The sequence below is a fragment of the Macaca nemestrina genome, chromosome 1 (assembly GCF_043159975.1).
Source record: "Macaca nemestrina isolate mMacNem1 chromosome 1, mMacNem.hap1, whole genome shotgun sequence".
Classification (NCBI taxonomy): Eukaryota; Metazoa; Chordata; class Mammalia; order Primates; family Cercopithecidae; genus Macaca; species Macaca nemestrina.
Window position 1 is genome coordinate 110,247,697 of NC_092125.1, and position 27,654 is coordinate 110,275,350.

Here is a 27,654-nt window from a genome sequence, read left to right on the forward strand (position 1 = left end):
CATGAGATACATCCACGTAGTTTCATGGATGACTTCTCAATTGTGGTGTTACTGAATTCTTGTGATGAATATTCTTGTAACAGTCTTTTTGTGCACTTGAGATTCATGGAAGTACTTCAGTTGCTGGGTCATGACCTGAGTATAAGTTTAACATTAGTACAAATTGCCAGTCTTCTAGAATGTTTTTTCACCAGCAGTGACAGTTGAAGTGGCACCAAATTCTTGTCAGCATTTGATGTGCTAACTTTGTTAAATGTAGCTGTGCTCTCAGACCAGTCTGACCAACATGGTGACACCCCGTCTCTACTAAAAGTACAAAAATTAGCTGGGCATGGTGGCATGCACCTGTAGTCCCAGCTACTCAGGAGGGGGAGGTTGCAGAGAGCCAAGATCGCACCGTTGCACTCCAGCTTGGGTGACAGACTGAGACCCTGTCTCAGAAAAAAAAAAATAATAATAAAATAAAGTACCCATACACTGGTAAGTGGTTAGTGGTGTCTCCGTGTGGAATTAATTTGTACTTGCCTAATGAACAATACTATGAAGCATATTTTCTTATGGCTTCCAGCATATAAGAAATTTTCCTTTGCAAAGGCCTATTCGAATATTTTGCCTGATTTTATTTGGCTTAGCTCTATATTACTGATTTATGAAATTTCTCTTATATATTCAGGAATTCAGTCATTTTTCAAATAAATATATTGCAAAGGACTTTTCCCAGTCAGTGACTTGACTGACAACTGAAAGCTGTCAAGTGAAAAATCACACAATTTATAAATTTAGAAAGGAGATTTTATTTTTTATAAAGGGTTACAGCCTGCAAGGCGGCCATTCTGACAGACTGGGAGGCATACCCTCCTGCTGAAACCTGAAAAATAGGTTTCCAGGGAGGGGAGGGGAGAATAGGGATTTATGTTGATCTGGTTGGCCACATATATTCAACAGGGAATAGGAGGAGCTCTGAATATTCATGAAGGGATCCTGCTGCATGCATGCTGAGTAAACATGCCTGTCACATGCAACCCATGTTCACTTTGGGGTGGAGACAACATTTAAATACATTATAGTTAGGCCTTATGCTTCAAAAGGTGAAGCAGAGACACAAAGGCAATCAAGTGCACAGCCTCTGTAAACTGTCCAGAACTAGTCCACAGCCAGTGGTCTCTTATCAGGAGAAAGTTACTGAAATCAGTCTCTTGTCCAATCAAAGCTGTAGTTATGGCTTGTGTAGGGAGGGCTCAGTCAGTTTATGGTAATGGGTGAGCCGCAAGTGCTTCAGCATTGCTTATCTCAAGGCCAGTGCTTGCTTAGCTACAGAAAAAAAGAAAGAAGAAAAAAAAACCTGGCAGTTAGAACATAGTTTATTTTTTAAGTTGAGGGGTGCATGACTTAACCTTGCCTGGCATAGCCTTAGGTCTTGTTTATAATATAGTATCTTACTATGGTAAGGAGTCTGTTCTGTCAGTCTTATGATCTCTATTTTAACAATAATGCTGATCAGTTACGTCTAAACCACAAAAGGGAGAGAGGTGGTCAGACGGGTGTCTGATCTTCCAAATACTGGTCAGGAACTCAGTATTTAAGACTTCTCTGGGATCTCCTTGGCCAAGATGAGGTCTGTCCAGTTGGTTGGATGGCTTTGGATTTAATTTTAGTTCTCAAAGCATTTAATTTGATGAGATTTTTTCTTTATTTTTAAAGCCTGTTATGTTCTATAAGAAATCTTTCTACTCAGGATAGTGAATGTATTCTTTTAATTTTATCTCTCTATAAGTTCCACAGTTTTACTTTTAATTTTTAAAATGATGACATCTAAAATTCTACTCCTAACCAAGACATTCTTGGGGGTTACCAAGGACAACTCCAAAAATCTTCCATAAGTGGTCAAAGAACTTACTGGGATCCTGGGCTGCAGGGCACAGTGGCTTTAGTGCACCTCTGCTTTTAAGACTATTCAGAAATTGCGTTTGTGAACCCATCAGGCTGTTTAAACATCAGCAACTTAGGGCTTGCACACGACATGCAGTTATGCAGCAGCTGTTTTCTGGATCTCGTGAATGCCTACATGCATACGTTCCCGGGAATTTTCTAAATTTGATCTCTTATGGTATTTCAAGTGGCTTAGTTGTCTCTTTCTTTTGCCTGCTGCCACACACATACCACCAAATCCTGCACTCCAAGCTTTTCCTTCTGCACCCTGGACTCCCAACCTCCAGTTAGACAATCCACATCTTCCCACAACTGCCTCAGGATCCTCCAGGTCACTGTGCCTCCTGCAGCAACCAGGCCAGGGGATATCTGGATTCCTATTACACTTCTGAGGAAGGTGGTTAGGGGGCGTGGAGGATGTGTGTGGGAGGGGTTGAGGTTGAGGGCAGGAGTATACTGTGGTCTTCTGTCTTCTACCTCATTGGCCCAGGTGCTGCTCTCCCTCCGGTTGTCTGCTTTCAGCCCTGTGTGGGAAATCAAGTCTGTGCCCTGATCTTCCTGACTCTCATTTTGTGAGTAACCTGAACGGATGAGCCATCGCTCTTGTCCCACACATTCTGTTCAAAAGGTGCCCTCCTCTCTACTTGCTCGGGGGCCTACCCACTGAGCTGTGGCACTCAGGCTGGGATGCCACCCAGTACAGAGGCTCTGCAGCCGTGCAGGGGTCTGACTGTTCCACACCAGCAGGATACAGGCCACAGGGCATGCTGTGGTGGAAAAGCATTCAGAGGTGTGGGCTGAAGGCCTCTCTTTCCACAGTCCCTTTGAAGACCCCATGGAAGTAGGCACCCCTTTGAGGAACAAGGTGGCCCAAGACCAAGCTTCACATGAAGGCGCTCGGGTCCCAGTAGGTCCTGTCTGTGCCTTGTATAGCCGACTGCTTCATGCATCTTACCCGGTTTCCCCTCTTCCACTACCCAAGCTCCTCCTCGACCCCCTTGCTCAGCTATCCTTAGGACAGCAAGATCCCCAGCACTTGGAAAAGCCCCAACTCCAGTGCTTGGGGAGGGAGTTGGGTTCAGGTCGTCTAACCACAGAAGAATACAGAACCTGAGGCAGGAGGGAATCCCTTCCCTTGCTGGGTCTCTTGGCACAGCCCATCCAGGGGTCTGGGTCAGGGTCCAGGTATCCTCTACCCTCCTTGAGGACCTGAGTTTTCAGGCCCCCCGGGTTGGTCAGCGTGGAGTCTTTCCCACTGTTCATCTGGGAACTGTAGGAATATCCCATGGGGCCCTCTCTTACTTATTAGAGACACCCGGGAAATACTCCAGCAGAAACTGGGTGCAGTGTACCAGATCACAGTAATAATAATTACAGGATTAGGCTAATCTTTGCCTACCAACAAGTCAAAAAGTATCCTTGAAAATCTTTGCCTACCAACAAGTCACAAAGTATCCTTGAAATGCTTTATATCTTTAACTTTTAAGTTTTGGTCTATAATGCGTCTCAAGTTACTTTTGTGTGTAGAGTGAGGGAGAATAACATCATTGGCTTCCCCTACCTCCATATGAAAATCCATTAATTGAAACGGTTTGTTTTCTTCTATTGAACTGCTTTCATTGAAAACCCATTTATTGACTGTATAGCTATGGATAAGTTTCAGGTCTCTTAACTCAGTCCATTTATCTACTTGTCACTCCTGATGCCTTGTCTATAATAGCTTATGGTCAGCCTTAAAGTCAGATAGTACAAGTCTTTGTTCTTTTTCACACATTGCAATCAATTTTGAAATAGGTAATAACTCATAAAACCATCACACACATCAGGACATGCTGTCACTTCATCCCTTTCTGATATGGTTTGGCTGTGCCCTCACCCAAATCTCAACTTGAATTGTATCTCCCAGAATCCCCATGTGTTGTGGGAGGGACCTAGGAGGAGGTAATTGAATCATGGGGGTGAGTCTTTCCCATGCTATTCTCCTCATAGTGAATAAGTCTCACTATCTGATGGGTTTATCAGGAGTTTCTGCTTTTGCTTCTCCCTCATCTTCTCTTGCTGCTGCCATGTAAGAAGTGCCTTTTGCCTCCCACTATGATTCTGAGGCATCCCCAGCCATGTGGAAATGTAAGTCCAATTAAACCTCTTTTTCTTCCCAGACTCTGGCATGTTTTTGTCAGCAGCGTGAAAACCGACAATACACTCTCATTTCAGAGTCAGACACATGCTCTCACTCACTAGACTGGTTGCTGACTTGTGACCGAAGATTCTGTATTGTACCCTCTGGGGACAATACATCTCCATTTGTCTGCGGGGAGGATGAACATGCAAAAAATCCACAACACTCAGCACAGAGTCTGGATTTAGTCCCATTAGTCTGAATGGGACTAATGCCCTTATAAAAGGGACCCCGGGGAGCTCTCTCGCCCTCCTTCTGCCCCCTGAGGATACAATGAGAAGGTGGCAGTGTACAGCCAGAAAAAAGAAAGTCCCTCACCATAACCCTACCATGTTGGCACCTTGATCTCGGACTTCCAACCTCCAGAACTGTGAGAAATAAATTTCTGTTGTGAATTAGCCACCCAGTTTATGGTACGTTATAGAAACCCGAACTAAGACAGAGATGGAATCCCATGGAGGGTCTCTAATTTGCTAAGCTGGTCGTCAGGTGGGATGTTGTAAGTTAGAAACAGGAAGAGCTGACATTTTGTGCATATGAAAGAAGACAGTGGACAGGCCCATTGTCTTCGGCTTTGTCCGCCTCGGCAAACTGGAGACGGAAACTCGATTCACCTTCTCCAGCCACGGGAGGACCGGGAGGACCTCCAGAGGAGGTTAGGTCGACTTCATGGTAACTTTAGATCCTGAAACCTCACAGGATTTTTCTTGTCTTCCCTTTGATCTCTTTTCCGCCTACCCAACAGGACAGGACTTGCAGCCTTTCTTTCGCGTCAGCAAGGGATCCCTTCCGGACAGGACCGAAGTGAGCAGCTGGTTTCCCCTACGCTTCCTTCCGGGCCTGGGCGTCACAAGAGCTCAGGCTGACCTGAGACCTAACTCCCGGCGAGTGGGACCAGCAGGAGCCTGGAAGAATGCTCGCACCGGGGTGGAGATTGGGCGCTGGGGTTTGCGAACCGCAGTCAAACCCTCTTCCCTGAGCACCGCGCACCTGCCCCCGGGGGTGCTGAAGGAAGTGGCCCATAAAGCTTCTCTGCAACCGAAAGAAGCCTGAAGCTCCAGGAGGGGCGAGAGGAGACTCGTTGAGCGAACCCAGCCCTCTGCCTGGCTGGTCCTGGTCAACAGGCTCGGAAGAGGCCGATTTGGAGGACCTAAAGGTTTAGAATCTCATGATGTCAAGATGTTAAAGCCTAAATCCTAAGTTCTGACTGTGAGGGGGAGCGAGGGTGTCTTGAGCTGGATCGACCCTTGAGTCTTCACCTGGAGGGTCCTCTGCACAAGTTCAGAGAGCAGGACAACGCACAGCAATGGTTCCCCACAGGGGGCAACTACACTCTCACACGCCTGTCCCATCCCCGCTGGGACACTAGGCCACGACTGGGGGAAGCGGGAGGGAGAATGTTAACCCCCTGGCATGTATCTAGTCAGCGGAGGCGACGGATGTTGCTAAACACCTTACAATCCACCGCGGGAGGGCCCCTCCCCCACCCCGAAGTAGCAATTCTGCGGAGGTGGAGAAACTCGGTTGTAGATCAATGCCCACGCACTTGCCCGATGGTAAATCACGAGTTGGTGACCAATTGGATTTTGGATCTGAGGAAAAAACTCCAGCGTCAGAGGGAACTCTGGAAGTTTTGCCCGGAGCAAACGGAAGGGTGGCGTTGCCATCGCCTAAAATGGGAAAATGGCAGGTGTCACAGGTTGCAGGGGAAGGTGGGAGACCAGGTGAGGGCCCCGGAGAGTTCCCGGAAAGAGTTTCCCATGCAGGCCGTCTCGGTTTCCGCATCCGTCTGATTCCTTATGATGTTGAGGGTGCCGGGGTCTGGGTCCTTTATGATGCAGAGGGTATCCCCGTGTCACCCCGGGCCCCTCCCCGCTCCCGCCTCCTCCTGGCAACCTGGTGCGCGGCTCCGGCCCTGGCGACCCGCGACCGTCTTGTCATTCGCTGCCGCCTCGCAAAGGCGCATCTCTAGGCCAGTGGTGAGCTGCCGCCGGGTTGCTGCAACTCGCTCCAGGACTCGGGACTCGTGGCCTTGGTGTCCCTCGCGGAGCCCTCGGTGTGTCGCCTGCGGGCTCTTTGTTTTGAAGAAAGTAGGGAGGGAAAGGCCTTGTGAGAAGACTCCAGGAGCAAAGAGCGACCCTTACAAGGCCCACGTCCTCCCAGAGCACAGGGGAACTGTCGCCTCAGACGGAAGAAGGAAGAGAAAGCAGCCTGGTGTGTCTCCCTGGTGGTCTAGTGGCTAGGATTCGGCGCTTTCACCGCCGCGGCCCGGGTTCGATTCCCGGTCAGGGAATTGTTTTGTTTGCATTGGTCGCACTCCCACAGGAATCTTTCTTTACTACGCTGTCAGCCAGCCTGCTCCAAGGGCCAGATGCAGAACAGTCTCCGCAGCGAGGGGCAAACCCCAGCGAAGAAGGGCGAGTCCTGGTGGACCAGCTCTCACGTTTATCTCCGTGTCTGTCATCCGCTGAAGAGGTTTTAGAGAGCGCCTGAGCGTCTCGCTCAGGTGTACACAGCCGTGCAGAGGTGCCAGCCCCCGTGAAGTTGTACCCAATAAGGCCATCCTCTTTGCCGTCGCCGCCCCTGAGGCACCTATGGGGCTGAGCTGTGAATAACTGAGAGGCCAAACCAAGTCGTGTTGTTTGTGCGTGCCCTGGACATGGGCACGGGCCAGTCAGCTGAGCCACCTCACCTCCCTTCGCAGCTAACGTGCTCGTTAGGCCGTCGGAAGAGGTGACTGGAGGCGATGCCCGCGAAGTTGGGAGTTGGGTGAGCGGCAGGTGAGGTCCTGGAGGGCGGTGCCGTTTGCCGATTGAGCGGCAGAGGGAGGCGATGTTCCCTGAGCCAACAAAGACAGCAGGTGGAGTAGGCACAAATGGAAAACTGTTACGGGTGCCCTAAGCGGAAGGCAGGTGTAAAAATCAGCACTAGGACGTGGAAGCGATGGTACCACAGTCAAATCCCACGGTGTCTACACTCTACCAAGCACTTGCGCACGCTCACCCTTTTCCATTCAGTACTCCCAAGAGGGGTTTGGAAAAACCCCGCGTCCACTGTAAGCTCAGGGGAGAGCGGGAGCCAGGGAGGTGAAGTGCACAAACTGGGCAGAGGCGGCAGGCAGAACCTTGGGGGTGACAGGGCGCGGTGGCTGTGGGGCGGGAGCCGCTGCTGAAAGGCGGCCTGGGTTGTGGTGTGGGGTGACTGTCGGTGGAATCTTTGGCGGAGAGTGGTTTGGAAGAATGGCGAGGGGAGGCAGTGGGGAGGGTAACCCTGAGCGTTCGGCCAGGGCGAGGAGGCTGTGCTGTCCCTGCAGGGCATGCGCTCAATCCCACTTACCTGGCAGAGTAGAGACCGTGGTGACGAAGGGGGTTCTCCCAGAGTGAAGGTTCTTCATCGCACTCTAGAGTTGCTCATCCCTGTGATTTCCTCAATGTGGGAAACGGTGTTTGTGCTAGAAGAGGGTTGCCCTCTTTACCTAACATAACGGGGTTCAAGACTGACATCGCCTCACGCCTACCCAAAAACGTTTACGTGGCTTCCTCGTCTCTTTTTTTTCTGTCCTAAAGTCGCCTCATCCTCACATTCCCTCATTTTTTTCTTCCACACTCGAGAGAGTCTCTCTCTCTCATTAAAAGCTCCACCAAATATTTGAAATATCTCAACCAGAAAGACTCCAATAAATACCTTATTTCATTCGTGGAAGCTACAGACCAGCTAGGTTGAGAGTTGCTTGATATTTTCTGCTAAACGGTGAGGCATAGAGCACTTCGAAGGTTTCTCTTTGGGCCTTTGTTTGTATGCTGTTGGGTTTCCTTCTTTTCCCCAGACAGTATGGCGCTGTGGGGCCAGCGGTAAACCCTACTTTCTGGCTTTCTGGCAGCAGATAAAGGCCGCAACTGGTGCAGGAATGAAAAGCAAACCAAAAGACACACGGGTTCGCCCCAGTGGGCCCAAGATAAAGTCTGACTGTACCAGGATTCGGATTAGAACAGACGTTGCTGCAGGCACAAGGCAGGGTACTAACCACTATAGAATCCCAACTGCCCATCGTTTTGCTTCCCCACCCCTCTTATTTATTTATGCATTTTCTTGAGAGACAGAATTTTGCTTCGTCGCCCAGGCTGGAGGGCACTGGCGCGATCTCGGCTCACTGCTACCTCCGCCTCTCAGGTTCAAGCGATTCTCCTGCCTCAGCCTCCCGAGTAGCTGGGACTACAAACCTGCGCCACCACACTCGGCTAATATTTGTATTTTTAGTAGAGACGGGCTTTCACCATGTTGGCTGGTCTCGAACTCCTTACTTCAAGTGAGTGATCCACCCACCTCCTCCTCCCAAAGTGTTGGGATTACAGGCGTGAGCCACGGCGCCCGGTCCCCCGAAAAATTTTTTTTTTTCATGTAAAAACATTTATGCGATTTTTACTTCTTTATTACTGGGCAGCTACAGGTTCTTGTGATTTTCTCTCTCGTATTCTCCTCTCCATTCTGATACATCTCCCATCTTCTCTGCATCCAGTCGGTGCCCTCTGGCGAGCATCCTGGGCTGTCCCTTTGTCTCGTCCTGGTCTCCTCTGTTCACCTTTTCCCTTTTGACTCCCCTGCCTCTTTCCCGCTCCCGCCCCACCGACTCCATCTACTGAAGCCGAGTTGAGTGAGAGGAGAGCAAGCGGAGCAGATGATTGCCTGAAGGCGGCGCAAAAAAACAGAAAGAGCTACCAGGAGAGCCGTCGGGGCGTTCAGCTTCCCTTGGGCCTTACTAGGCTCGGGGGGGGGGGGGGGGTCGCAGATCCAGGCATTTCCAGATGCACTGGCTTCTGAAGCAGGCGAGGGTCAACGCAGGGTGAAGGCCATTCGGCCGCTCTTCTGGTTTCAGAGTCACGCAATGCAAGCGTTTCTAACGTGCAACAACACGATTAGTCGACTCAGCCTCTCCGGTTTTCTGAAACTTTGTAGTCTGCACACTTGTCCTGCAGAAAGCGAATGGCAACCCCTAGAGGTTAGTGATTGCTTAATCTATGTTGACATAAAAACGAACAATCGAGGTTGTCTCTGTGGCGCAATCGGTTAGCGCGTTCGGCTGTTAACCGGAAAGTTGGTGGTTCGAGCCCACCCAGGGACGTACTTTTAAATGTTGGTAGTTGCGGTCAGGTGCGGTGGCTCACGCTGATTAATCCCAACAGTTTGAGAGGCCGACATAGCGGAAGCCTCGCCTGAGCTCAGAAGTTCAAGACCAGGGAGAATTCCATCTCATTAAAAAAAAAAAAAAAAAAAAAAAAAAAAATTGCAGTTATTTCTCCTCAGGCCTATGACTGTATTTAAAAGCGAGAGGCTGTTCCCTTGTGTCTTCTGCATCCCATAAGGACACAAAGCAGAAGGTCCCTCTCCGAGCCTCCTAGAAAATAAGATCCCTCCAGAACAAACTAGGTTGTATGTATGGGAACCTGAAAGTATACGAAGAAAGAAACTTCAAAAATTCTGTCTTGCTTTCCACAAAAATTAACCCATCACAGTCTGCCTTCAAGTGGTGTCATACCTCTTCACATTACTCCTCTCTGCCTTTATGCTATTGTCATGCATTTTACTTTACACGTGTTATAAACCTTACAATCCATCTTTATTACTTTTATTTAAAGAGTCAGATGTGTTTTGGGGTTTTTTTTTGATGTTTTTAAGACTAGTCTCGCTCTATTGGACAGGCTGGAGTGCAGTGGCACAATCTTGGCTCACTGCAACCTCTGCTTCCCGGGTTCAAGCGATTCTCCTGACTCAGACTCCTGAGTAGCAGAGATTACAGGCATGAGCCACCACACCCGACTAATTTTTGTAATTTTAGTAGAGAGGGGGGTTCACCATATTGGCCAAGCTGGTCTCAAACTCCTGACCTCAAGTGATCCGCCTGCCTCCGCCTCCCGAAGTGCTGGGATTACAGGCATGAGCCACCATGCCTGGCTAAAGAGTCAGATGTTAAAATTATAGATTTGCCTATGTAGATGTCATTTCTAGTGGTTTTTCTTTTCTTTTCTTTCTTTTTTTTTTTGTACATCCAGATTTTCATCCGGTGTCAGTTTCGTTCTACCTGGAGGACTCTTTTAATTTTTTTTTTTTTTTTTTGTGGTGTAGGCTGGTGGTAGTGAATTTTCAGCTTTCGTAGAATTTGACATTGACATTTTCCCCTCAGTGCTTTTAAGATGTTGCTCCACTGCCTTCTCACTTGAATGACTTTCAATGGTATAATCTTTCTGGTTTTTGTAAGTACTACGACTTTTTCTTCTGATTTTGAGATTTTTTTCAATAAATTTGAGCAATTCATTTATGAAGTGCCTACTAAATATGGTTTTCTTCAGGTTTCTTGTGCTTGGGGTTTATTCACCTCCTTGGATAAGTAGGTTAACAATTTTCACTATGATTGAAAAATGTCATTGTTTCTTAAATACATTTTTCTTCTTCCCCAGTCTTTTTGGGAACTACAATTACTTGTCTATTAGGTGTCTTAAACTTGCACTATCATTCACTGATGCTCTGTTCATTAAAAAAACAAAAAATTGTTACCATGAGTTGTATTTTAGATATTTCAATCATTCGAGAATTTGTGTTTCTTTTTTTTTTCTTTTTTTATTTTTTTGAGACAGAGTCTCACTCTGTCGCCCAGGCTGGAGTGCAGTGGCATGATCTTGGCTCACTGCAAGCTCCACCTCCCGGGTCCACGCCATTCTCCTGTCTCAGCCTCCTGAGTAGCTGGGACTACAGGTGCCCGCCATGAGGCCTGGCTAATTTTTTCTATTTTTTTGTAGAGACGGGGTTTCACTGTGTTAGCCACAGTTCGATCTCCTGAACTTGTGATCCACCTACCTCGGCCTCCCAAAGTGCTGGGATTACAGGCATGAGCCACTGCACCTGGAGGCTTTGTGTTTCTTAATCTTTTTTTCTGCAGTGTCTAATCTGCTGTTAATTGCTTCCAGTTAATTTATTATCTCAAATGTTGTAGTTTTTAATCTCCAAAGTTAGATTCTGACCATTTTTATATGTTCGATGCCTCTGCTTAATTCTTTGGACCCATAGAATATTGTCATAATTATCATAATAACTGTTTTAAAGTCCTCTGTGTTTTTTTTTTTTTTTTGAGATGGAGTCTCTTGTTGCCTAGGCTGGAGTGTAATGGCACGATCTCAGCTCACCGCAACATCTGCCTCCTGGGTTCAAGCAATTCTCCTGCCTCAGCCTCCCGAGTAGCTAGGATTATAGGCATGCACCGCCATGCCCAGCTAATTTTTGTATTTTTACTGGAGAAGGGCTTTCACCATGTTGACCAGGCTGGTCTCGAACTCCTCACTTCAGGTGATCCACCTACCTCAGCCTCCTAGAGTGCTGGGATTACAGGCATGAGCCACTGCGCCTGGCTGTCCTCTCTGTTAATTCTAACATCATGTTAGGTCTGGTTCAATTTTGATTAACTGATTATTTCTCCTCTTTATGGGTCATCATTTCCTGGCTCTTTGCCTATTTGGTATTCTTTAATTGGACGCAGGACATTGTGAAGTTTACCTTTTTGCATGCTAGCTATTTTTAAATTCCCTTTTTTCCTTTGCCAGCAGGAAGTTATATTTTATAATTCCTATAAATCGTCTTGAATTTTTTCTGGGGTGCACTTAAGTGACCTGTAAACAGTTGGATCCTTTTGGATCTTGCTTTTATGAACTTTTACGTGGTTCAGGAGTAGTGCTCAGTCCAGGGCTGATTATATCCCGTTACGAAAGCATTATGAATTATGAATAATTCCAGTCTGACTGGTGCGAACAGATACTGTGTTCTGCACTGTGTGAGTACCAGACGCCATTCCATGATTTTCTTGGATGTTTCTTTCCCTGGTACTAGTCAGCTACTCTTTTCACAATCATGCACTGACTAGTGCTCTGCTGAATACTGGTGGCAGAACCTGTAGATATGCCCAGATTCTCTCTCTGCTTAGTTATCTTCTCACTGGATCTTTGTCCTATGAACTCTGTCTTGCTCTCCCCAGACCCTTAGCTTCACTTCCTCAATTCAGGGAGTCTGCCACCGATCCTTTCCTTTGTGCCTAGCCTGGAAACAATTCTGCACCAGGCTGGCATTCCCTTCCATCCCACATGGAACTGGGGGTTCAGTGTAACTGAAAACATTTGGGCCATTACATTCAGTTTGAACCAGTTGATTTGCATGTCTGTAAAGGAGTTTGGAAAATGAACCCTAGGGCTAATGTGAATGGTGGACAAAATCAGATCTAGAAGTACTGAATGTATCATAAGCTAAGCAGAATTTTTTAAACTAACAGCATTAGTGATTCAGGTGGAATTTCTTCCTCTTCCCTAGGTTCAGTTTCTGGCGAAAGCATGTAGTTTGTTTTGTTTTGTTTTGTTTTCTCACTGTCAACATAACCTCATTTGTTGCATCTGTTGGAATGTTTATTACTCACTTGGTGAGTCTGGTCTACATAGAGATTCAGCATCCAGGAGCAGGGCCACTGTGAGCCTGTCAGTCAAGGAAATGTGGGAAAGAAAAATCCCATTGGGGTTTATTTATTTGTTTGTTTGTTTATTTATTTATTTATTTGTAGAGGAGTCTCACTCTGTCGCTCAGGCTGGAGTGCAGTGGTGTGATCTCTGCTCACTGCAACCTTGGCTAATTGCAATCCCGGCTCACTGCAACCCCCGCCTCCCAGGCTCAAGCGATTCTCCTGCCTCAGCCTCCCCAGTAGCTGGGATTACAGGCACCCGCCACCACGCCCAGCTAATTTTTGTATTTTTAATAGAGATGGGCTTTCACCATGTTGGCCTGGCTGGTGTCAAACTCTTGACCTCAGATGATCCACCCACCTCCATCTCCCAAAATGCTGGGATTACAGGCGTGAGCTGCAGAGCCTGGCCTAAAAATATTACTTTTGCAAGGCACAGTACAGGTCCCGGAAGGCTCTCACCTACTTTCCCACCCTTTCCCAACCTTGTCTCCTGCTTTTGCCTTCTATTCTCCTTGACAGGTCTGGGGTCACTGCATCCAGGGCTTGCTTTGCCTTCTATTCTCTGGAGGAAGCGCTTAGGCATTTGAGTGCCAGACTGCTGCTTGGAACCACTGAGTGGCCAGCACTGGTGTAGCTGCAGACCAAGGCGTCTGAATCCTCAGGGATCTGCCCTTTACCCAGGTCAAAGGTCCAAGGGCTCTCCTCACAGCTTTCTGCCAGCCCGCTCCAGATATACACATCTTCCTGGATGTTCAGTTTCTGCCCAAGACCCAGCACAAATGTCATGGATCAACCGTGACTTTATGATTTTTTGTCCGGACTTCATGGATCCAGCAGGAGTATAGACGAATGTGAAAAGGTTACTAGTTCTAAAGGTTATAAACCCATAGAAACACACCAGAACTTACCTCCCACTCTGGAAGGTGAATGGCGTGGGCTGGAGGGGTTGTTGCTGCCCTTCAGGCCAAGCACTAATTCCTCCAGTATCACAACCCTGCCCTCAAGGCAGATACGTTGATGAGGAGACAATGTATTACCATTACGCTTGTAATCCCAGTGCTCTGTGAGGCTGAAGTGGGTGGATCACCTGAGGTACGGAGTTCGAGACCAGCCTGATCAACATGGGGAAACTCCCGTCTCTCCTAAAAATACAAAAGTTAGCCGAGCATGTTGTGCACACCTGTAATCCCAGCTGCTCGGGAGGCTGAGGCAGGAGAATCACTTCAACCTGGGAGATGGAGGTTGCAGTGAGCCGACATGGCACCACTGCACTTCCGCCTGGGCAACAGCGAGATTCCATCTCAAACAACAACAACGAGAACAACAAAAAACAACAAGACAAAAGAAAAAACATATCTATCTATCTATCTATCTATCTATCTGTCTGTCTGTCTGTCTGTCTGTCTATCTATCTATCTATCTATCTATCTATCTATCTATCTATCTATATCTGTTCTTATTTGGTGTGAATATGGAATATTGACTCCATATCCTTGGCTTGAGATCCAGATGCAGCTTCTGATTGGTTTTCTCAGGCAAATCAACCTGTTCCACATCTGTGCTCCGAGACGGAGGGCAGCCAAGCAGGACCCCCAGGAAATAACTCCTGAGTTTTCAGAGATGTAATCACATTGTCAGCCCATGGAGAAATTCCGGCATTGGAAGAGAATGAAGAGAACTTTGTGAGATTTCCTGATCTAAAACTTCACATTGTTGTGTCGCCCTCAACCTCCCTTGCTGAAATGACTGCCGGGTGACAAATGTGCCCTTCCCTCCTCACCACTCTGACTAGCAGGACAAGGAATGAGGTTCGCTGTGAGCAGGTTTGTTGATTAGCAATGGCATTCCTTTCATGTTTCTTTAGAATCACCTACGTATTTCCAACATTCAGGAAAGCAAGGGTGTTGTCGCCCGATTTCAAACCGGGGACCTTTCACATGTGAGGCGAACATGTCATCACTCCACTACACAAACCCCTCCCAGCTCCTGGCACAAGACACATTCCTGAAAATGTTAGCGTCTACTGTTTTTAACTATTAGAGTTTCCAATATAAGAAATTCGACTGCTTTTCAAAATTTGAGTGAAAAGATGCCAGGAATCACAATCCCTCAGGCAGACAGGCTGAACCCTCATTTATAGTTCCACGCCTAGCCCCGAAGCCAAGACCCTAGGGACCCCCAATCTGGCTTCGGCATGTCGCATCTCATGCAGGGTTTCCAGGAACTGAGTGCCCGTGTTTGGCAGATTTCCCGGCTGACTCTCTCTGGCTCCCAGAAGCTTCAGGAGCTGGTGGGTTTTGAGCGTTGGAGCCCTGAGTGCTCCATGCCACACAGGAGTGTGGACCCGCCCCTGCAGGGCTGCTGACTGCGCCTCGGGGGCCTTTTCCCTGGTGCTGGCCATCAGGGCTCTTGGCTCAGGAGATTATGCTTCAGGTCCTGCCAGGAACCATAGGACCCTCCCTGCCTGCCCTTCTCTCAGGCCGAGGGGTCTGACCCACAGGCTTTTCCTTGCCAGCCCTTTGGCCTCAGCACTTCGAAGTCTTCCAAAGGGGATCCTTCACTGCCACTCTCGCTTAGTCTGTTCGACTGAGTTTAGGCTGTATTTATTCGCACATTGAAGTTTTAGCAGGTACTGTAGCAAAGCCTGTGTCTCAAGGCATTTGACTGTTTGAAAATATAGAACATCCAGCCCAGGCCAAACTGTGCTTCTTGGCCTGCATTGAATTGGTTGGAAGAGCAGGCCACGAGTTTTATAAAACACAAGGGTTTCAGAGCCATCACCAGTGAAGGACACAGGAGCAGCCTATTCAGATTTCATGATCACAGGATCTCCACCTCCATCCTGAGATTTTTTTTTTAAGGGCAGTTTTATTGCATTCTTTCATAATCCTTGAAACTTTTTATTTGCCTTTTTGATGTTCCTGCTCAACAGGTCTTGAAGTGAATTGTAACAAAGAGGTAAGGGAAGTTTTCAGAGAAACGCAGTGTCTGTGAAGTTTTCAAGTTTGTCTCACAGCAAAAGGTCAGCAGGCAGAATTTCCTTTTGCTGAAAGATGTTAATGTTGTTCCTAAGGTGTTCTTTAGACATGAGTGTAGAAACAAATTTGGGGAAGAAAGTGCCATTTTCTCCAGCAGTTGCTTTTCTTACTGCAGCGGTTACCATGTTTCCTTCACATCCGAAGTTCGAATGCTCCCATGCTGGGGAAAGTGACTGAATGTTCGCTGGATGCCAGGCTGCAGTGTCCAGCTTTGTTCTGCTTTGGCTCAGCCTGGAGACTGAGACTGGACTGGACTGTGTCTCCCTCACTAGAGACTGGGAGCCCAGTTCCAGATGAGGCAGGCATCATGGGAACTTTTGATTAGGCAATTTTGTGGCATCTTTTTCTGCTTTCTTCCCTCTGAAATCTCTTTCTCTCCCTCTCCACTGACCCGGAAGAGAGGATTCACTGTCTTTCTGACTCAGAACATTTTGGGGTCCTTCCTGGACAGAAAAAAAAAGACAATTGCCCTTTACCCTACAGGAGCAGAAAGGGCTGCAGGTATCTGGAGACCCACAAACTCACTTCGTGGGCCACTGAGTATCTGTGCCCTGTGGGATCCTGTCATACCCAAAAGCGTGCGGCTTGAAGCTTCTCTGCGGACTGAACAGGAAGTGTGGGGTTCCTGACTCTTCCAGAGGAGCCACACAGAGAGGTCTTAGCATGTCTCTGGACCTTGAGCAGAGGCCAGAAAGAGGCTTGAAGGTGAGGGCAGAGCCAAGAAAGGGTGGAAAGACAGGCCAACCCACTCTCCCAAGGGTACCTTCTTCAGGACAGTCATTCAGTGATCAGGAAAGGAGAGGATTGTGTAGAGCAACATCTTTACTTCAAAACACGAATTCCCGCCTAGATGTGGAATCCGAGTAAAATATTGGCATTAAAAAGAACTCTGGTTGGCTGGACAAGGTGGCTCATGCCTGTAGTCCCCCTACTTTGGGAAGCCTAGGCAGGCTGATCCCTTGAGCTCAGGACTTTGAGACCATTGTCGGTAAAATGGCAATACCCTGTCTCCGTGGTGGTGCCCCTGTGGTCCTAGCCACTCCAGAGGCTGAGGTGGGAGAATCACTTGAGCCCAGGGGTTCTGAGACAGCACTGAGCCATGATCACGCTACTGCACTCCAGCCTGGGTGACAGAGCAAGACCTTACCTTAAAACATACAAAAACCTGCGATTTGTTTTCTCTGTGTATTGCAAGGATGAGAACAAAAGAGTTCCAACTAAGATGGAAACAGTGCAGATGTGAAAGGTTTTAGGGGAAACCTGTGGTGTTCTGTCAGGGACCACGGGCCTTGCTTAAAAGAAATTTCATCCAGGCTGTCTGGTTTCCTGCATGTCTCTCAGGCCTGCTGTTGGTGGTCCCAGGGGCTGAGCGCTTAGCCCCTTCCCAGCTTGGGTGCTTCCCCTTTTGCCTTCTCCCAGCATCCTGGTCCACTCCCATGGCTCCTGTGGCCATCTCTCCAGAGCCATGCTGTCACCTCGAAATGGGGCATCTCTAGATTGGTTTTTTTCATTAAACTGGGATATGAATACATTTATTAGGATGCTCACAAAATAAATGACACTTGAATTAGCACTCCCCTCATGTGATAAAGGATACACATGACCCACACTGTGGCAGGAAACAGGGTTAAGGGCTATCAGAGCTGGGACTAAGTGTCCACTGAAGAAATCTCGATTCATCAGAAAGAGGTTGTTTCCTCGGATTCCATCATTTCTGCTGTCGCTAACAGCCAGGTCTCCACAATCTTTCAGAATCCTTCATTCCAGCACCAGTTCATGTTCTTTGCCCTTGCCACTCCCGACTCTTTCAAGACCTGAGTCCACTGACCCATGTCTCACTCACCCGCCTCTGAAATCTTGCATCACATCTGTTTGGTATGTTGCTGCCCGGCCGCCATCAGCGGCACAATTGTCAGGTGGAGGAAGAACATACAACATCTTACAAAAGCAAACAACAGGGCTACATTAGTAAATGACACTTGGACATAAACGAAACAACCTCACAGAAGACATGCTTCCTCCCAATATGATCCATAGTCCCCTAGAAGCAAAGGAAACCCCTCGATCATTTTAACATGTATGAATGATTCTGTATGCCAGGCACAGGGGTATATAGTGGGTGGTGTTTACTTCCATTGTACCCTGCACACAGTCGAAAGTTAGTGACTGGAAGCTAGAACCAGGTCCGTATCCCTGCTCCCATCAGGTTCTCCCGGCCCTTCTTGCCTTTGATGGTGCCACCACTGTACTTCTTCTGTTCTGAACATTTCTTCATTTTTCAATGGAGAGGATAAGAGGAGAAGGATGGCAGAGAGAGGGTGGGCAGGGAGAAGTGGGAAAACAACCCTGTAAAACAGAACAAAAACTGTACAAAACCCCAGAAACCAGACTTAGTACTATAATATTTTATAACAATAGAAAGCAGCTGAATATAACCTCAGGGGGAGGAGTCAGCAGAGATTGTGCAGCAGAGGCCACAGGTTTAGACGCCACAGGTTTAGACTAGGAGCCTTTCAATGGAGTGCTGAATGGACTGAATCAGCCTTCTTTGATGGTGACAGAACAGGTGATGACAGGCCTGGAGACCCCACAGGCCCGCCCCAGGGCCTGCCTGGAGTGCACAAACATTCCAGGCAGACCCAGCACATTCTCGTCTTCACACAGTAGTGGGAGGTGCAGAATGTTCCCTAGCAGCGTGGTGTCTGCAGCCACCACAGTGAACTCACAGATGCCTCTGTTGAGGGTTTTGATGGCCTCATTGGCTCCTGTCTGAAGCTGCTTTCGATTCCAGTGGCTCCGCACTCCTCAGGGAGCACAGCGGACTTCAGAGCGTCTAGATCAGTTTTGACTTGTGCATTTGGCAGCCTTCGTGAGCACTGCGGGTAGGTTCACCTTTTGGAGAAACCTTCGGAAGGCAACAGGAATGAAAAACGCTTGCTGGCACTTCCCTGGTGGCCTAGTGGCTAGGATTCGGTTCAGTGCCGCGACCCGGGTTCGATTCCCGGTCATGGAATATGTGTTTTGTAAGGTCTCCAAAAAGCAGGCGGTCTTCCCCCGTTTTGCTGGAACTTGCGATGTGCCCCGAGGCTCAGATGCAGGAGAGGTTCTGTAGTCTTGGGTTACAGAAAACCCTGGTGAAGAAGGGGAGTTAATGGCGACCCTCGGCCTGTTTCTCATGCTCCCGACCGAAAACCTTGTTACCTACTCTTTTCTCCCTTGGGCACCCTAGCACTCCAGTTCTTTTCATATCTCCATTGCTCACACATCAGTATTGACTTCAGAGGTCGACTAAGCAGCTTGTTCAAGGTTATACAGCCATGCATTGATCCACAGCTGGGTGGGGCTCCTGCCTTATTTGCTGGGCTGTCATTACTGACAGAATGAGTTCTGCGTCTGGCAATGGCTGCTTGCTGCTTTCAGAGTAACTCTCCCACAGATAACGACTATAAATTAGAAACATATATTTTATATATATATATATATATATATATATATATATATATATATATATATTTGAAGGTGCTGGAAGACTGAACAAAAGCAGGCAGACATGTGGAAGAACGGCATGTAGTGAGTTTCCCATTTTGCAAACTTTCGGCAGAGAGCTGTTAACCGAAAAACCACACAATTTGTGAGGTTACAGAGGAGAATTTATTTCTTATAAAGAGTTACAGCGTGTAAGGTGGTCCTCCTGACAGGCTGGGCAACGCAGGAAGCCCAGAAGCAGGCACTTTGAGGGAGGGAGGGGCAAGACAGGAATTTAAGTTGAATGGGTTGGCCTAACATACATATTCAACAAGTTATAGGAAGATTCATGAATATTTATGAAGGGGATCCTGATGCATGCTTATTGAACAAACATTCACATAATATACAACCTTGTTCACCTTGTTATGGATACTTAGCATTTAAATGCATTACAATTAGTCCCTATACACAAAGGTCTTTTCAGGACACAAAGGCACTCAAATGCACAGATACTGTAAAACTGACAGAACCAGTCCATGGTCGCTGGTCTTCTCATCAGAAGAAAGTTACTGAAATCAGTCTCTTGTCAGTCAAGGCTGTAGTTATGGCTTGTGGAACAGCGGGGTTCAGTATCTGGTGAGGGGTGAGCAGCAAGTGCTTCAACACTCCCTATTCTCAAGGCCAGTGCTTGTTTAGCTGCTAGAAAAAAAACCTTGTGGCAGTTAGAACATAGTTTATTCTTTGCATGTAGGGGGTGCATGAGTTAACCTTGCCTGGCATGGTGTCTTATTTATCATTTGGTGTCTTATTGCCATAAAGAGTCCGTTCTGTCAGCGTTAGGATCTCTGTGATAACATTAATATCGGTCAGTTTTGTCTAAACTGCAAAAGGCTGGGAATATAATAAGGCTTTTCTGGCCTCCTGTTCCTTCTTGGCCTGGGAGTCAGTTTTGAAGGTTTGCCTAGGGTCCCGTTGGCCAACAGGGGTCCATTTAGTCAGTTAGGGGACTTAGGATTTTATTTTTAGTTTATAAAACAAACTTTGCTCCACCTTACTTGGGTTAGCTAAATTACAATACAAAATCAAACTGTCTTCCTAGGTTAAAGAAATAGAGGACAAAGTTTAGACAACCACAGCAGTTGGAACATCAAGGGGTTAGGTAGAGTCTCAGAAAAGAAACAGCACAGTAGGATGACTACAGTTAATAGCAGTATATTGTACATTTCAAAGGAGCTAAGAAGAGAGAATGTGAAATGATCCCAACACAAAGAAATGATAAAATGTTTGAGATGATGGATATCCTAAACATCCTGATTTGATCATTACACATTGTAGGCATGTATCAAAATATTATATATACTCCCCTAAACATGTATAATTGTTTTGTATCAATTAGAATATAAAACTTAAAATAATAATAATAATAATCAAAGAGGGCGGGAGAGAACTTTTGGAGGTGGCAAATAGTTTGGTTTTTTTTTTGAGATGGAGTCTCCCTTTGTTGCCCAGCTTGGAATGCAGTGGTGCGATCTCAGCTCACTGCAGCCTCTATCTCCTAGGTTCAAGTGATTCTCATGTCTCAGCCTCCCGAGTAGTTGAAATTACAGGTGTGTGCCACCGTGCTGACCAATTTTTGTATTTTTGGTAGAGATGGTATTTCACCATGTTGGGAAGGCTGGTATCAAACTCCTGACCTCAAGTGATCCACCAGCCTGGGCCTCCCAAAGTGCTGGGATTACAGGTGTGAGCAACCGCACCCAGCTCAATAGTTTTATTGTGTACATTGTGGTGATGATTTAATGGGTCTATACTTATTTCCAAACTCAGCAAGTTGTGTTCATTACATATGTACAGCTTTTAGTATACCAAGCATACATCAATAAATTGTTTTAAGAAAAAAGTAAAGGGCTGGGCACGGTGGCTCACACCTGTAATTCCAGCACTTTGGGAGGCCGAAGTGGGCGGATCACAAGGTCAGGAGATCGAGACCATCCTGGCTAACACGGTGAAACCCAGTCTCTACTAAAAATACAACAAATTAGCCAGGCGTGGTGGCAGGTGCCTGTAGTCCCAGCTACTGGGGAAGGTGAGGCAGGAGAATCACTTGAACTGGGAGGCAGAAGTTGCAGTGAGCCAAGATCGTGCCACTGCACTCCAGCCTGGGTGAGAGAGCGAGACTCCCATCTCAAAAAAAGAAAGAAAAGAAAAGAAAAGAAAAGAAAAGAAAAGAAAAGAAAGAAAGAAAGAAAGAAAGAAAGAAAGAAAGAAAGAAAGAAAGAAAGAAAGAAAATAAGAAAATACAGTTATTGTAATTGTCCTGTGATGAATAGATGCCAAATAAAGACAAATACAAAATCTAAGAAAACACAGAGTATTTGTTGATAAATAGATTTCTACAAGAATATTCATGCACAGCAGTCTTCATAATAGTCCAAACTAGAAATAACCAAATTGTCCACCAACATATTCCAATATGTGGTGTATTCACATATTGGAATAACACTCACCAGTAACATCCAAATAAGCCAGATACATATAATAATATGAATACACTTCAAAGACATGAAAAAAATGCATAACACAAAAAATGAATTTATGTGAATTTGAAGAAGAGAGCAACATAATCTATGATGATACACATCAGAATAGTGATTAACTAAGGGGAGAAGGGTGGGATTGCCTGGAAAGGGATTCTACAGACCTTTTTAATTTTTTTTTATTTTTTAAATATGAAAAAATAATATTTATAGAGATGGGGATCTTGCCATGTTGCCCAGTCTGGTCTCAAATTCCTGGGCTCAGTCAATCTTTCCACCTCAGCCTCCCAAGTGCTGGGATTACAAGCATAAGCTACCGTGCCTGGCATCTACAGACCTTTTTGGGATGGTGGAAATTATCTATAATTTAAACATGTCAAGAAAGATGAATGAGGAACTTCTAGAGTACAGCCGAGATCATCTCATGCTGTACTCTTAACATCTATTGGATATTACGGTGAAGGGCTTGAGGATAACACCATTTTCATATTATACTGGGATTATGGGGGATATTATGAACAGTGAGAAAAGTTATGATTCATTGCCCACTTTTACTGCTGCTGACTCTCTAAGGCTTCTTGGCATTGGAAGAAACCAAGATTATTACTAATCTTTGGTCCTTGCTTGTACCTTGTAAAGTTTGTGTCTTCTAGATTACAATAATTCCATGTAAAGATGATGCTGGCACAAGGCTTTCAACCCATCCCCTCTTCTGACCCAGAAAATAAAGACATCCTGCCTTTGGGCCTTTTAGAACAGGTATCCAGAGAGTTTACTTCTCCAATGCTAGGCACGGTCTGTGCCCATAACATCAGCAGGAAGCAGTTACAGAAGATGAACCTCCACCCTTCTGCAAGCCCTTTAAGATTAAGGAGGAGTATAGAATCTCTGATGGGGAAATGAGGTAGGAGACCAGTAGGTGTTGTTTTCCAGTCACAACCCCATTGAACAGAGCAGGATCTGGTCAAAACAGGGCACAGTGAAGAAGCCTGCTGGAACCAGCAGATGATGACGAAAGTGACCTCTAGTTGCCCTCACTGCTTATGAGCATAAAGACACTACCACTTGGACATGGCCAGTTTACAAATGTCATGGCAACAAACCTTGGCAATGACCTGAAAGTTACTTTATATGGTTCTGGAAACTCCCTGCCCCTTTTCTAGAAAGTTCTGAATAGCCTGCCTCTTAATAGGCATGTAATTAAAAGTGGGTCTAAATACAACTAGCTAGCAGCCCACAGGCACCAACTCTGGGCACACTGCCTATGGATTAGCCCTGCTCTGCAAGAAGCAGCACCAGTTCAATAAAAGTTGCTTTCTCTCGCCAGCGACTTGCCCTTGAATTCTTTCCTTGGCTACAACAGTCTGGGAGAAATTTCCCAGGCTACAAACCAGTTTTGGGGCTCGCCTGCCCTGCGTCACTGTCATTGTTTCCTTGGGTTTCCCAGGAATGTACATGTGTGACACTGCTGCCCTGCTTATAGATCTGTTTCCTTGCAAGGAAACAGGAATATCTTGCCTGCGGCTTCCAGAGTTGGAGATACATGTAGTTTCACTACTGAGTGCTAACATTTAATTTTGGAATCAAGTGATGCATTCAGACTGGTTGCTATCATTTTGTGGTATACATGTAGTGAATACATTCGTGATTGAGTTTCCTGCTTTTAGCTGGAGCAAGAAAGTTTTATAATTGTGATTTGTACAAAGAAATCATAGGCAAGAGAATGTGTGTAAAATAAACTTTATTGTCAGAGGTTTCTAAACGCTCATCCTTCAAGGAAAACGGACATACGCTGAAGAGCTGATAAACAGTCTACAGCAGTGTTATTCTAACTTAATCTTGATTCCAAGTGCTTGCCATTTTCCTCCAGCTGCTGTTGACTCCAGTTATATATAGGTTGGGGGAAAGGGGATTATCTATGAATCTAGGTATCACTGTTTCTTGGGCAGTTATCATATTTGCAGGCTGAAGGGATGTGATTTCTACAATCAAACTATCCATTTGGAGTACAAATCTGGAGTGGCTGTAAAATTTGCTTCTCAGGGATGGAGCTTTCAGATTTGGACTTTCAATCGTTCTGTTGTTTCAGTTTTTCTCATCAACTGGGGAGCTGTTTGTGACTAAGCTTTGTTAAAAGTAGAGAAGAGCTTTTGATAGTTCCAACATTAGTTGTTACCTGAAACACACACACACACACACACACACACACACACACACAGCGAAACAATAACCTTTGGTGAGGTCTTGCTGATACTTAACTGAGGCTGGACTGAGAGCTAAGTGGTGATACAGGCCAGGTGCAAACTGAGTGCAGTTAAGTGGATAATCTCTGGTAGTGAAGATAATCTCTGCCCTAGAAAAAGATAGTAATAATAGATTGAAAAGAAAGTTTCCTGAAATGAACTAGCTGGCCTGTGGTGTAGGACACAGGACCTCAGCCACCTTATGATTCTAAAAGCCTTGCTCAAAGCCACTGCAGATGAGTTAGCTAAGTCTCTACCACCTCCTCAGCATCAACTGACTCTCCATAATACTCCTGTGAAGAGAAATAAAGGTCTTTCCCACCTCCAGGAAGGGATTTGCTTAGCCTCAAATGTGCACATTCAGAAATAGCTTGTAAGAAAGAGAGGACAGTTTGCAGAGAAATAACCCTCCTAAGTCCACATCCTATTCCTTTTAATTAAGAGAGTGGTGCCAAGGGAAGATGCCCTAGAACATCAAAGCCAACAGGGTGCTCAGATATCACCCAAGTACAGTTCCATCTTTGGCCATAAGGAGACAATGGTGTCAAGAGGCTAAGACCATGTGATCTGTAGGTGAAAAACCTGGGATGAGAATCGAGGCCTCAAACCTTTTCCACGACATCACAGAGTTCAGGAGCAGTTAGAGGGAAGGATTCAATCTGGAGAACACTAACAGGCTCTAGAGATTATTGGGTCATGGTGGCTGGGACAGAAATAAGGATTCACAGAAAGATGTTTATAGTAAATGTTCTTTTACAGTAAATGTTCTTTTGTGATTTTGCTTGATAAAAAAGCTGAGCAAAAGTGAAAATTTTTTCTTTCTTTCTTTTCTTTTTCTTTTCTCTTTTTATTTTATTTTTTTATTTTTGAGACAGTTTCACTCTTGTTGTCCAGGCTGGAGTGCAATGGTGCAATCTCAGCTCACCACAACCTCCGCCCCTGGGGTTCAAGCAATTCTCCTGCTTCAGCCTCCCAAGTAGCTGTGATTTACAGGCATGCACCACCACGCCCAGCCAATTTTTTTTTTTTTTTTTTTTTTTTTTGCATTTTTAGTAGAGACGGGGTTCCTCCATGTTGGTCAGGCTGTTCTCAAACTCCCGACCTCAGGTGATCCTCCCAAAGTGCTGGGATTACAGGCGCGAGCCACCACACCTGGCCAAAAGTAAAAATTTTCTAATTGCAATTCTTAACCACTTATGGGTTGTGAAATCAATATAGTGGACTGCGTACTACTACAGGCTTTATTTAAATACTAGGTAGGGTGGATTACACATAGTAAAAGGTTTTTTAAAAAATGATCACAAAGAATGAGATATTTCTCACTGCATCTTGTGGTCAGAAAAGTTTGAGAAACTGCTCTATGTAGGCAAATTATAGGTTCAATCTATCCATCGACCTCTTTTTCTCTTCTCTTTTTTCCATGCTATACAAACAAGACCATGGAGAGAGGAAGGCAAATTCCATCAATAGGTGGTGTTAAGCCTTTTCTATGAGATAGCTGCACATTTGGGACACCTCTATGCTGGTGACTTGAGATTCTAGTGGATAGATGGTCCTTTTCATCTTTAGCCACATGTAAAAATTACTTGGGAGCTTTTTAAGACTACTAGTGGCTTCCATCCACCTGGAAGCATTTAAGTCAGAATCTCTGTGTGTACAGTCCAGGCACTTGTGTTAGTTAAAAACTTCACCAGTCTTTATAATGTGACAGAATGGTTTAAAGCTACTGAGTAGACCCACCCTATTTCCCACCATTGTCTTTGTTTCTCTTTCACCATAGGCTTCTTTCCCATGTGAAAGTGAAGATGTCAGTCTCTCTTTTCACAGTCTCAAGTAAATCACTATCTTTCTCAATTGGACTGCCAAGGCAAAGATTTCTTTCCATTTATCTATCTGGATTTTTACAAAGCTGGCCTCTGGATTCCCTTTTCTCAAAGCTAATTCACCACAAAGGCACTGCTCAAGTCAAGGAGCTGGACCTTCATACACCTGCACCTGACAATCATGGGTAAATACTTTGCAGGAGGGGTTGCTGGGTGCTGTGGGATTGACATAAACTCCCAGGTATTGCCAGCTCTGAGCCTCAGGCAAGCTTGTGACTAAGAGACTCCAGTAGTCTGAGGACAGTCCTAACTCAGAAGGGTCTTTGGAAGCAAAAACAAACACAGGCATGAGAGGGGGAAAAAAAAAATCCCATGTGATCTTGGTTTATACCTAACAGAACTTGTGCAAGAATGGATATTTAAGGTGGGTATTGTACACAGCAGAGCTTAGTAAATACCAAGTCTGGAGTTTAAGGGATAGGCTGAAGAGATTTTGCAGGTTTGTAAACATTTGTGCCAATCTGAACATTGGTTTTTCTCCTCAGTGGTAAGAGCTAGGCACAATAAGGTAGCTAGGATATTATAATTTGAATCAATACATTATACATTTTTATTTTGCCAAGGACCAAGATGAACTATGACGATTTCAATTTTTTAGTACTTTATTTTCATCAGTTTGAAAATTAAGACTTTTGCTCCTTTATTGGCTTATGGCACCTTTTTGGTTTTCACACTTTCTCAAAGACTGGTAACTTATAATCTAAATTATGATTGCTTATTCTTTCAGTACTCTAGGGGAAAGTTGATTTAATCTTGACAAAATGTATTCAATTAAAATAATTGTTCTCTTAAATATTTTCTTTCCTTTCTTTCCTTCTTTCTCTCTCTTTCTCTCTCCTTCCTTCCCTCCCTCCCTCCCTTCCTCCTTCCTTCCTTTCTTTCTTTTCTTTCTTTCTTTCTTTCTTTCTCTTTCTTCTTTCTTTCTCTTTCTCTCTCCTTCCTTCCCTCCCTCCCTCCCTCCTTCCTTCCTTCCCTTCCTCCCTCCCTCCCTCCCTCCCTTCTTTCTTTCTTTTCTTTCTTTCTTTCTTTCTTTCTTTCTTTCTTTCTTTCTTTCTTTCTTTCTTTCTTTCTTTCTTTCTTTCTGTCTCTCTCTCTTTCTTTCTTTCTTTTTCTTTCTTTCTTTCTTTCTTTTTCTCTCTCTTTCTTTCTTTCTTTCTTTCTTTCTTTCTTTCTTTCTTTCTTTCTTTCTTTCTTTCTTTCTTTCTTTCTTTCTTTCTTTCTTTCTTTCTTTCTTTCTTTCTCTTTCTTTCGTCTTACTCTGTCACCCAGGTTACAGTGCAGTGGTGCAATCTTGGCTCACTGCAACCTCCACCTCCTGGGTTTACATGATTCTCCTGCCTCAGCCTCCCGAGTAGTTGGGACTACAGGCACGTGCCACCACGCCCTGCTAATATTTGTATTTTTAGTAGAGACGGGGTTTCACAATGTTGTTCTCTTAAATCTTTTCACCTTTTAAGCTTGTCCTTTTCTTCTCCAATTTGCAATAGTGGAGTGTGAGTGCACTGAAATACTATATTTCTTAGAGCTACTTAATCCTGGAGGCTGGCAGTCTGGGGGCTTGGAGGGGGTGCATCTAGAAAGCAGCCGTCTCTAAGTTGAGAATAACTATGAGAATTGTGGGTTATAAGTCTTTGAGCAGCTCTGGCCTCCCTGTCCTCTTTTGTTTCTACAGTGGGGTGTGACAAGAGAAGGGACCCATCTGGGAGTGAGTTCATATTGTGACCTTTCACCACTTACCTCTGGAAATTTGATTCAGGCAAGCCGGGGGAGTCTCCGGTATTCTTCTCTGAGAACTCTGTTTTCATTATACAGCTGGACAACGGAATCTATGATCTGCCTGTAGAGGTTAGAGGTGCATCCTGTTCCAGGTAATAATTACAATTTAG

General features: G+C 45.7%; 2 protein-coding genes, 2 non-coding genes and 1 pseudogene across 9 annotated transcripts in view; 3 read left to right on the forward strand and 2 right to left on the reverse strand.

Annotated features, from left to right (window-relative positions):
- Positions 1–1,737: 1,737 nt before the first annotated feature.
- Positions 1,738–5,505, reverse strand: LOC105478985 (protein FAM231D-like). The gene is given in 1 exon segment (XM_011736735.2): positions 1,738–5,505. A coding segment is annotated over 1 exon segment (645 nt). The 5' UTR covers positions 2,767–5,505; the 3' UTR covers positions 1,738–2,121.
- LOC105478997 (uncharacterized) lies at positions 5,505–27,562 on the forward strand (annotated as a pseudogene).
- TRNAE-UUC (transfer RNA glutamic acid (anticodon UUC)) lies at positions 6,330–6,401 on the forward strand. Its single transcript has one exon. It is a non-coding gene; the product is annotated as a tRNA-Glu (tRNA).
- Positions 9,154–9,227, forward strand: TRNAN-GUU (transfer RNA asparagine (anticodon GUU)). Its single transcript has one exon. It is a non-coding gene; the product is annotated as a tRNA-Asn (tRNA).
- The window catches only part of LOC139360234 (myomegalin-like), a 139,221-nt gene continuing 133,772 nt past the window's right edge, over positions 22,206–27,654 (reverse strand). For 4 of the 6 annotated variants that reach the window (XR_011617498.1, XR_011617497.1, XR_011617495.1 and 1 more), the window contains 2 exons: positions 27,506–27,627; positions 22,206–23,818 (listed from right to left, as the gene is read on the reverse strand). Coding sequence is in view for 2 of the 6 variants with exons in the window: in XM_071086478.1 (XP_070942579.1) it covers positions 27,521–27,627 (107 nt within the window). In the remaining 4 variants the exon portion in view is untranslated. Of the gene's footprint in view, positions 23,819–27,501; positions 27,628–27,654 lie in introns of those variants that run through there. The other 2 variants (XM_071086478.1, XM_071086485.1) reach the window with 1 other exon arrangement.